Raw genomic sequence first — 10,960 nt, forward strand, 5'->3', positions numbered from 1 at the left:
CTGGCCCCGCTCGTCCACTTTGAGGGCGGCGATCGCGATTCCACCGGGGTGGCCCCGAGCGGATCAAGCGCCAGCCCCGCTCGTCCCCTTTGAGGGCGGCGATCGCGATTCCCCCGGGCCGGCCCGGAGCGTCCCCTTTGAGGGCGGCGATCGGGGCGGCTCCGAGCGTTCCCTTTGAGGGCGGCGCTCGCTCCGGAGCCGGAAGCGCCGGGCCCGCCGAGCGCACAGCGGAGCCGGGCCCGCCATGAGCCGCCCGCCCGCGCTGCAGGCGCTGACCTGCGGGCCCTGGGAGATGCGGGAGCGCCTCGGCACCGGCGGCTTCGGCAATGTCATCCGCTGGCACAACAAGGTAAGCGGCGGCCCGGCCCGCGGCGCCCCGGCTCCAGAGCCGGGCTCAGCCCAACTCTTGCTGTGTCCGCAGGAAACCGGCGAGCAGGTGGCCATCAAGCAGTGCCGGCAGGAGCTGAGCCCGCGCAACCGCGACCGCTGGGCGCTGGAGATACAGATCATGAAGAGGTGAGGCGGGGGCTGTGGGGCCGGGCCGGGCGGAGGGGTCCCCGCTCGGTGCCGCGGCGGGGGCGGCCCTGGAGCTGAGGGAGAGGCTGGGAGAGGCTTTGGGCCGCCGGGGATTCCCTTCCGGGAGCTGCCGGCTCCGCAAGTGCGGGGAAACTGACGCGTGAGGAAATTCACGTTGTGCTGCGGGAGGCTCTTGGGTGTCACGCTGCCGTCCTCGGCTCGTCTGTCCTGCCCTCAGCGCTACAACAACGCTGCTGCCTAGCCTGAATTAATGTGCGTGCTGGGGCAGCCCCTTGGGGTGTTTTTTCATTTTTCATTTCATTTCATTTTTCATTCAATTTAATTTGGTCTGATTGCAGTTTAGGTGTTCTCTGGACGCGGCAACAGGCTGCCTTGCATCCCTTTGCAAAACTTGTTGCTGTACCTTCTAGGCAGATCTATAATGCATGTGTGTTCAAGAAACACATTGGCTTGCATATGAAATGCCAGGAGTTGGAATGAGTCCAGATCCATGAAAGATGCAAATTCTTTTAGAATTCCTTTAGAATTCGCTAATTTAGATTCTAAAAGGATTTGTGACCATGTAGGACCTTAAGTGATGAGCAGGAGATTGTGAACCTGTATAGCAGTTGCAGAAGATGATGTGTACTTGCCTGATTTTTAATTTTTGTTCTGCAGACTGAACCATCCCAACGTGGTGGCCGCCCGCGATGTCCCTGAGGGGATGCAGAAGCTGGCACCGAATGATTTGCCACTGTTGGCCATGGAGTACTGCCAGGGTGGAGACCTCCGCAAGGTGAGGTCCCTGGGGTGGTAACCAAGGAATGGACCAGCTTCTAATCTTATCCTGGGTTTTCCACTGGAGTTTTCCCTTAAAACATTTGCTTTCACATCCTGATGCTTCCTAATTCTAGTCATGGCATCAACAGGTGTTGGTGGCTTGGTCTTTGGTATTATGTTCTGCTTTTGAAGACTTAAGTGCCTTGCGAAACTCTTTTCATTTTTTTGGATGCAAGTGACACTGTGAGGAGTTTGCACATAAAGAATGAGGGCAGGTGCTGAGGGATGTGCAACAATATGTGAGTATGGCCAAAACCATTGGAGGGTAGGTGCAGCTGTAGGCTGTGCCCTTCCTGAAAGTGATTAACTCCTGTCTGTCATAGGAAAAATAACACATGATACTTCTAATCCTGAGGCTTTTCTGACTTTGCTAGAATCTGCCCATAGCTAAAACACAGACCTTAGGCCTGAGATTGGAGTTGATACTGGCAGGCACAGGGGAAGTGGCAAAGAGGGATGGAGCAGACAGAAGGATGAGAATGGGATGACAGTGACTTCTTTTATCTGCTCCTTTATCCTCCCATGCAATCAGACAAGGCTGGTTTAATTACAAAGCTGTGATTGCTGCTACCACGGGTCACAGCCCATAGAGTTTTGTGCTTCTGGAGAATTTAATTGCAGAAATTTCTTGCATCCCTTATGCAAGGATAGAAGAGGGAAAGACTGCATTCTGTGTTGCTTACTTGCAGTACCTGAACCAGCTGGAGAATTGCTGTGGCTTGCGGGAAGAGGCCATTCTTATCTTGTTATCTGACATTGGTAAGTGGTGGCAGCACCTTCAGTTGTCCCCTTTTAGTCCTGAATCCACCCTACAAATATCCAGCAGTGACCTTAGTGACTCCATTTTAGACTGATCTTGAACATCAAAAGTGTTGGGAGTGTGGGGAGGTCCTTGCCTGATGGAAGCCAGCCAGTGTCACTGCAGTTTAAAGGAGGGGTGTGAGGGAGCACCCAGAGAGAGAACTCAGTTGTGTCCAGGGTTCTGTGATGTTCTTTACACCTTACACTGTTTGATTGTGCAAGGTTTGCTGTGAAAGCCATGCTTATTATAGATAGAACTGAATCCTTACTCAGCTCACGCTAGGTACTGTTGTTTATGCTCTTACAATTGGCTTTTTCTGTCTCAGCTTCTGCTCTGAGATACCTTCATGAGAACAGGATCATCCACAGGGACCTGAAACCAGAGAACATTGTGCTGCAGCAAGGGGAACAAAGGGTAAGCAGGAAGCAGTTTTCTCTGCCTGCACAGACAAGGAACATGCCCGTGCTCTGTACAGTTACATGGGCCCCTGCCCCAGGATAGCACCTGTGTCAGAGGAATAGGGTTCTCTGTGCAGCTGGGGTGAGGCATTGTGTTAGACATCTGTTAACACCTGAAATTTTGACTTTCAGCTGTTAAGGAAAGAGCCAGACTGTACTGATCTAAGATTGGAAGGAGCTAGACACGTAACTGCGAAGTGTGCTACAACACCTTCAAATTCATTGTGGTTTTAGGAATCCACAGTAGCCTCCTGTTTTCACTTCTGTCTCTTCACTGGCACCTTTCCGGTGTAGCTTTGAAGAGCTGAACCTTTTCTTTCTGCCTTATGATGTGCTTTTAACAGGACTTGGTCTAGCATTGTTATTCTCTGTTGTGTGTTGCAGTTAATACACAAAATCATTGACCTTGGTTACGCCAAGGAGCTGGATCAGGGCAGCCTGTGCACGTCCTTTGTTGGGACTCTGCAGTACCTGGTAAGAAAGGAATTCAGCTGCGAGAGTTTCTAGTGGGGTAGAATTAACTGTTACCAAGCTTTGGGCTGGGGTTAGGTGCTTGTGTGGTGTGGGGTGTGTTTGGGGTGCTGAAACCAGCAAAGGTGACTGCTTTTTTTGCTGACTCTGGGTTTTCTGTTGCTTCTGTCAAAAATGAGCAGGAGTGCCAGAAACCAGCAATGCTGCTCACTGTGAGAGGGTCTTAAAGCACGTGAGAGGCAGCGTAAAGATTAATGTAAAGACATTCAGTAATGTCTTTACTCATTTGTACCAATGTTAACGGGATGTTCAGGGATAGGGGAAGCTCAGAGCTTTGTCTCATGTGTGCATAACCTGTGTCAGGCTCCAGAGCTGCTGGAGCAGCAGAAGTACACAGTGACAGTGGATTACTGGAGCTTTGGCACGCTTGCCTTCGAGTGCATCACAGGCTTCCGACCGTTCCTGCCCAACTGGCAGCCAGTGCAGTGGTGAGTGACCCTGGCTGGGTGAAAATGGGCATGGGGTGACTTTCATATTTACAGGAAATGGAAGTGTGGTCCCTTGATTCTGAGGATAACACCCCTGTGGAACACCCCTTATGGAAACTGATTCCTTCACAAGAGTTTAACCCACCTGAGCAAGTTCAGCATTCCTGAATGGGATAAGGGCTGGCTCCTGCAGGGCAGATAACAGAAACCAAAGGGGCATCTGTATATAATATAGTAGAATAGAATAGAATAGAATATATAGAATAGAATATATAATATATATTATATATTATATAATATATATATATTTCTATATATTGTATATAATATAATCTATACATAATATATAATATATATTCTATATAATATAATGCAATATAATATAATATAATATAATATAATATAATATAATATAATATAATATAATATAATATAATATAATATAATATAATATAATATATAATGTAATATAATGTATAATGTAATATAATGTAATATAATATAATGTAATGTAATATAATGTAATGTAATATATATAATATAATAAATATAATATAATAAATATAATATATATATATTATCTATCTATCTCATAATCTATCTATCTATCTATCTATCTATCTATCTATATATATCTGTATTAGGTCTATCAAGAGTAGTTTTAAGAGCCTACTAACTTACAGGATGGGAAAGGCAGGCAGTTATTTCACCACTGTGCTTGCTTACACTAGGCATACAAAAGTGCGTCAGAAGAGTGAGCTGGATATTGTTGTTTCAGAGGACTTGTCTGGAGAAGTCAAGTTTTCTAGCAGTCTGCCCTGCCCAAACAATCTGAACAGGTGAGTTCTAGAAGTTGCTGGGCTGAGATAAAACTGATTCTTCTAAAAGGACCGAGATTATATTTTGTGCCTTACAGTGTTAATCTGTGAATTAATTGAGTGCATGACACAGGCAGTGCTATTGTTGCTTTTCAGTCTTGGTTTTTACCTTCTAAACACTGCATTTGTGATAGGGAGAGGTGAGGGGGAGTTTTGTTAGTCCTCCCACACAGAACAGACCATTTAATTACTTCAAATGCACTTTTACCTCCTCTGATCTCCTGGTTTTTATTGCTCAGTGTTTTGTCGGAGAGGCTGGAGAAGTGGCTGCAGCTCATGTTAATGTGGCACCCACGTCAGAGAGGGACAGACCCTACCTATGGACCCAACGGGTGTTTCAAGGCTTTGGATGACATTTTGAACTTGAAGGTAAGCAATAGATTACCCTGAAAAGTTTTCCAGAGAGTCGTTGCCTGTAGTCTGTGAGAGGAGAGGCGTGAATCGTAGACTAAGGAGGAAGAGCGAGGCAGAAATTTATAGAACTGTTAGTGACAGGTGCTCTCCTCGTGATTCTTTGAGGACAAACACTTCCTGAGCTTGTTAGGAGTAGTGAAAGTTTCTGTGCATTTTTGGTTCCACATTCTGATAGAGGATTCTACAGCTGAAGGTATTTAGTTGCCATGTCTCCTCCCACTTGGTGGAGGACACAACTTTGCCATAATGTTAGGAATTAACTGCAGAGTGACTTCTTGAGTCTGCCAAGTGCTTTGAACAGTTTTTGGTGGTCACTGTCTCAGTGCCTCCATCTCTGCTCTAACATGGGCAATGCACCTTCAGCCTTGCTCGTGCCCTGCTGCTCTTCTTGCAGTTGCTTCACGTTTTGAACATGGTCACGGGAACTGTGCACACCTACCCTGTGACGGAGGAGGAGACGCTGCAGAGTGTGAAGGCCAGGATTCAGTCAGATACAGGAATTCCAGAACAAGACCAGGAGCTGCTGCAGGAAGCAGGACTTGCATTGTTTTCTCAGAAGTTGGTCACTAAACACACAGCTGATGGCAAGGTGAGTCTGGATACTCCCTTTTTAGCTTTTTAGTGAGTCAGAAGACACTGCTCTCACTTTGGGATCACAGGACTTGGCATGCTTTTGCTGTGGGAACCTCACAGCCATTGTAGCACGGGCACTCTGTTGCTCTGGTGTTCTGCATTTAGCTGAGGACTGCTCTGTTTATGGTGTTACCACAGCTTGCTTTTTCTGAGAAAACCTATTTGGGTCTTTTGTCTTCTGCAGGTGAATGACACTGCAGCTGCAGACACAGACCTCCTCTTCCTCTTTGATACCAAGAAGGTTTCCTACGAGGCTCAGGTGGCCCTGCGGCCTCATCCCGAAAGCGTCGACTGCATCCGTAAGGACTTCTCTGCCATGAATGTCCAGGGGGGGCTGTGTTGAGAGTGGTGTCATGTAAAAAAAAAAGCAGAGGGAGCTTTTGCATCAAGAAGCAGTAAAATGGACTGTCAGTCATTGCATTTATCAGAATAACTGAAAAAAGGAAGTGTTTGATTTTGATGTACTGGGGGGGCTGCACAGGGGTTATCCAGCTCTGGGCTTTGCAGGCCCCTCAAAGGAGCAATGTTTTGGTCTGTTTTGTGATAACACAACTTTCCAGCTTCATGATATGTACATTTCCCTTTTCCCCACTCCTGTGTTTCCAGTCCAGGATCCCAAGAAGAATCTGCACTTTTTCCAGCTGCGGAAGGTGTGGGGTCAGATCTGGCACACGATCCGGATGCTGAAGGAGGACTGCAACCGCCTGCAGCAGGGCCAGCGAGCAGCCATGTATGCTGCAGGGTCTAAAATTCTTATCTCTGCCTTTGCTGTGCTTATCTCTGTGCTCTGGTGAGAGGGAGGACAGAAATGGGGCCCTGTTGGAATGGGGGAGCCCTTGATTGGAGCTGTAAACAATTAATGAAAAGCTGAGAATTAGCCCTGTGGCATTTGTCCTCACTGCCATCTCAAGTTTCTACTTTGGGTATAAGTGTTAGCCTGGTGGATTTTTATTTTTGGAGGCTAACAGGACCTTGCTGTCCGTGCAGGATGAATCTGCTGCGTTACAACAGCACCCTCTCCAAGATGAAGAACTCCATGGCCTCCCTTTCTCAGCAGCTGAAAGCAAAGCTGGACTTCTTTAAAACAAGCATCCAGATCGATCTGGAGAAGTACAAAGAGCAGATTGAATTTGGAATTAGTGAGTATAGCATCTGGCAAATGGGTCTTTTTCTGTCTCTTATCCTCCCAGAAACACCTCTCCCTTTCTTGGTGAACCTGAGGAAGCCACTCACTGTTCTTTCATTCCTGCAGCTTCTGAGAAGCTGCTGTTTGCCTGGAAGGAGATGGAGCAAGCTGTGGAACTTTGTGGGCGGGTATGTTTCTAAATCTAACTGCTTATCATAAAGAAAAAGAGCCTTGATTTTATTCTCTCTCCCCTCCTCCCCCTTTTTCCTCATTAAGGTCCCTGCCTTAAACAGAACTCCTTGTGTTTGGACTGGTTCCAGATTTCACATTGCCTTGGTTTGCATGGCACCATTTTTGTCCATTACTAGTACTACATGAAGCTTATTCTGTTTTAAGGTCTAGGGGAAAAAGGGAGATATTGGGAAAACCCAAAAATATCTTGGAAATTGTTTTATCCAAGAGCACCAGCCTAATTTCCTTGAATTGAAGGGACTCATATTCTCATTTGTCTTTGGCCAAGGCTGCTGTTTGTGTCTTTAACAGCAAGAAATAAGTGTTTAGAAATGTGAATGAAGAAGAAAAAATATGAATGGTAGTGTCTTTAAGTGTGAGACTTGTGTTGCTGATGTTCTGCCCTGCTTCCAGGAGGATGATGTGGACGAGTTGGTGAAGAGGATGATGGCCCTGCAGACGGACATTGTGGACCTGCAGAGGAGCCCCCTGGGCCGTAAACAGGGAGGGACACTGGAGGATTTGTGAGTTGAACTGCCTGGAGCTTCACATGCAGGAGTGTTTCTAGCTAAGCGTACAGGACAATGAAAGTTCTGTTATTTCCACCCAAATTATGGGGACTTTACACCAAAGATGGCTTTTGACTCATCTGTCACTGGTCAGAAGTGGCAGACAGCTATAGAAAGGTTTGAGTTCTCAAACTATTTGTTCTAATTTTGGTTCTTTGGAAATTCTTTGTTTTTCTTGCTTTTTTCCTTCTAGAGAAGAACAAGCCAGAGAGCTGTACCGAAGGCTGAGAGAGAAGCCAAGAGGTAAAAGGCACTTTAGCTCAAGCTCAGCTTGCTTTGTGTGGCTTTGTAAGCTGTTCTGAAAACTCCTCTGGAGCTCTCAGAGCAGGCTGTGGCCACAAGCAAATGCTTCTGTGTGGGAAGGATAAAAGACATGGCTGCTCCTTTGATACATTCCCAACTCTCTTTTTCAAAGTTTTTAAATTTTGAAGAAGGTGGCCAAAATTCAGTGTAATTCATCCCACTGAAACTTGCATATCCTGAACTTTGGATGCTTCAGGATTGAAGGAGAAGTGGAACCAAGGCACTAAGAATCTTCTCAGTGTCCTCTAAACCTGCCTTTCTGTGGGATCCTGACTCTCATTGCAGATCAGAGGACGAGTGGTGACAGCCAGGAAATTGTCCGGCTGCTCCTGCAGGCAATCCAGACCTTTGAAAAGAAAGTTCGAGTCATTTATGCTCAGCTCAGGTGAGCTTTGTACATTTTATTCAGAGTTCAGAGAAGGCATTTTCTCTTCCAGCAAGAGAAGGTTTAAATCTCAGTGCATACAGCTCATGAGATCTTGCAGTATTGCAGGAAATAAAGAACTTCAGGAATGTTCTCCTACTGCAGTGGCCCACGTGTGATCTGGTTAATTTTTACTTTTTTGATAGTAAAACAGTAGTTTGCAAACAGAAGGCATTGGAGTTGTTCCCCAGAGTGGAGAAAGTGATGACTCTGATGAGTGAAGATGAAGAAACAGTTGTGAGGCTTCAGGAGAAACGACAGAAAGAACTGTGGAACTTGCTGAAAATTGCTTGTGTAAGTAAAATAAAAACTCCACTTTAACCCAAGAATGGGATTTGTACCATAGCTTCCTGAAATAATAGTAAATTGATTATGTCATATGGTTCTTTATTTTGAATTTGTATTAAAGCCAATCCCAGCTTGTCTCATATTCCTGCCTGCTGAAAACAGGTGGAAATAATTGCAGTTGAATATTCTGTGTTTTCTGCAGAGTAAAGTCCGTGGTCCTGTCAGTGGCAGCCCGGAGAGCACGAGCAGCTCACGGCTCAGCAGCTCGGGGCAGCTGCTGCTGCAGGTCCCCTCTGGAACGTACAGTCTGTCAGACTCCGTGAGGAAAAGGTGAGGCAAAGCCTGGAGTTCCTCAGGCTGGAGTTCAAACAGCACCACAGAGCTGGGATTCCTTTATGGCACACAGGGTTTCTCGTATTTTACACTTTGTGTTCAGCTTGTGTTGGCAGCGCTCTTGGTTTATTTAGTAGTCAGACATCCTGGGGCTTGCAGATCTTCCTTACAAAAAATGGGGAATCATGTATAGCTTTACTTCCCCCTGCTTCACTCATAATGGTGGTTTTTGGTTTTCTGCCTTTATTCTGAGATGGTTGGGCTCACCTGGAAGTGCTGCCAGCAAGAAGTGTTGAACGTTGTTGTGTGAGGTCACAGCAGCTGAGCTGTGCCATTGAGGAGAATCCTGTGGCCAAGCTTGGGTGGTTTTGGCTTCCTCAAATGAGCTGGGTCACCACTTGGAATGAGAGATCTTTATTTATTTCCATCTTGCTCCATCCTGAAGTTTCCAGGCTGCTCAGCTTTTTCTCTAACTAAACAATGGTTCCACATAACAAGAACCCAATCCCACCCTGGAATTAATTTCCTTTCTCCTGTGTAGTAACTCAGGGGCTGCCACCAACCTTTCAAGTTGGAATATGAATTACAGACTTGACTTCAGCAATATGAATTACTGACTTCAGTGTTCTGTATCTGCCAGAAATATTTCTCGCTGATAAAGGCAGCATCTCTTTAAACTGTCACAGAAATTAATAATGCAATAATTGTCCCTTTCTCACAGAAATTAATAATGCAATCATTGTCCCTTTCTCACAGAAATTAATAATGCAATAATTGTCCCTTTCTCACAGAAATTAATAATGCAATCATTGTCCCTTTCTCACAGAAATTAATAATGCAATCATTGTCCCTTTCAGTGAGGAGCTGCTGCTGGAATCCCGGAAGCTTTGTAGCCAGCTGGAAAATGTGATGCACGACACAATGAAGGATCAAGAGCAGAGTTTCTTGGTAATGGATTCACTCTTCTCTAAATGGATTGGGGAAGTGCATGGTTTCAAAGTTCTGCTCCTGCAGCTTTGCCACCACTGATTTAGCAAATTGAAATCTGCAATTTATTCCTGGACAAGGGGAGAGCAGGAGCAGCACAGATGGGAAGCTCCTGTTCCTCATAATCTGTTGTCTGACATATTCTGCTTGCCCAGATTGGGAACTTGTGCTGAACAGTAAAGGATGGGGCAAAACCCTTGGCTGTTGTACTAAAATACTGCAAAACTGCACCCAAATTTTAGATCAGTGGGTGGCAGTACAGTGGTGGGCAGGGATGCTTTATTTAGTGATGCAGAATATTAAAAATATTGTAAAATACCAGAGTGCAAGTAGGTTAAGTCTCATTGATAGCTCATCATGAAATTACATTGACCAACTTGTTTTTAACATGCTTCACCTTTATTCTAGAGGAAGTTTAAGTGTGAGCTAGTGTTGAATTTCATTTATTCTTCAGGCTCTAGACTGGAGCTGGCTGCAGCTTCAGGTGGAAGAAACGAACAGCCCAGGACAGACAGAGATGTAAAATCACTGTGGCTGCTCTGAAGCTGCTTTGGAAGCCAACTGTGAAAAGCTGCTGCCTCTGAGAAGGGAACATCACCTGCCTCCTTCTCCTGTCACCAAGTGCTGCTGTGACACGGCCCAGCTTTCAGCATCCACCTCTCTGACACTTTTTCACAGAGATCCAGTAGGGAACGCCTGCTCTTAACTGCTTGGAAAATGTTTTAATTGTGCCTTAAGACAGCAGATGCTCTGTCCTGATAAATCCTCCCTTAGGCATCACCTGGGGCTGTTTTGCTGCATTTTAGGTTTTCTATGAACAATGGACATGGAGACACAGTCACTGGTAGATGTCACCTTCCTAATGAACTGTGAACTCAATTTCTGAACTTTGCTGATTTGCACTTTTTTTTTCTTTAAGTGTAATGGTTGTACTTACCTAATACTTGTTTCCTGTATGGGAACGAAATGATCTGAACCATGTAAACTTTTGGTTTGCTCTTTTTGATGCGCTCAATAACAATTTAATGGAAAAAGCTGCTTTCACTGTGCGGGTCTCTAAAACATGAGAGGGGTAAAAATGTTATCCTAGAAACCAAAGGAGAAGGAAATCTTCAGTGTACAGGGATTTGCAGATTAACTATGCTTAAATTTGCATGGAAAGGAAAACAAAAGACCAAAAAACTCAGCTGGATGGGAAC

At 45.5% G+C, this 10,960-nt stretch overlaps 1 protein-coding gene across 1 annotated transcript; it reads left to right on the forward strand.

The window, feature by feature from the left end:
* Positions 1–130: 130 nt before the first annotated feature.
* On the forward strand, positions 131–10,795 carry IKBKB (inhibitor of nuclear factor kappa B kinase subunit beta). The gene is made up of 21 exons (XM_074559261.1): positions 131–349; positions 422–516; positions 1,195–1,312; positions 2,046–2,115; positions 2,484–2,572; positions 3,001–3,090; positions 3,451–3,575; positions 4,307–4,414; positions 4,693–4,822; positions 5,262–5,456; positions 5,685–5,799; positions 6,107–6,230; positions 6,488–6,639; positions 6,753–6,814; positions 7,272–7,381; positions 7,620–7,669; positions 8,015–8,114; positions 8,300–8,447; positions 8,644–8,771; positions 9,632–9,722; positions 10,216–10,795. The coding sequence occupies exons 1-21, from the start codon at positions 245–247 to the stop codon at positions 10,282–10,284; spliced, it is 2,274 nt and encodes a 757-aa protein (XP_074415362.1). The 5' UTR covers positions 131–244; the 3' UTR covers positions 10,285–10,795.
* Positions 10,796–10,960: the final 165 nt, after the last annotated feature.

The sequence above is a fragment of the Zonotrichia albicollis genome, chromosome 26 (assembly GCF_047830755.1).
Source record: "Zonotrichia albicollis isolate bZonAlb1 chromosome 26, bZonAlb1.hap1, whole genome shotgun sequence".
Classification (NCBI taxonomy): Eukaryota; Metazoa; Chordata; class Aves; order Passeriformes; family Passerellidae; genus Zonotrichia; species Zonotrichia albicollis.

What these genes read in the sequence shown, in the direction of transcription:
- IKBKB (XM_074559261.1), top strand. Translation starts at nt 245, where the DNA reads ATGAGCCGCCCGCCCGCGCTGCAGGCGCTGACCTGCGGGCCCTGGGAG. An exon ending in AGGGTGGAGACCTCCGCAAG is followed by an intron (nt 1,313 to 2,045) that starts GTGAGGTCCCTG and finishes GCTTACTTGCAG; the next exon opens with TACCTGAACCAGCTGGAGAA. An exon ending in GTCATTTATGCTCAGCTCAG is followed by an intron (nt 8,115 to 8,299) that starts GTGAGCTTTGTA and finishes CTTTTTTGATAG; the next exon opens with TAAAACAGTAGTTTGCAAAC.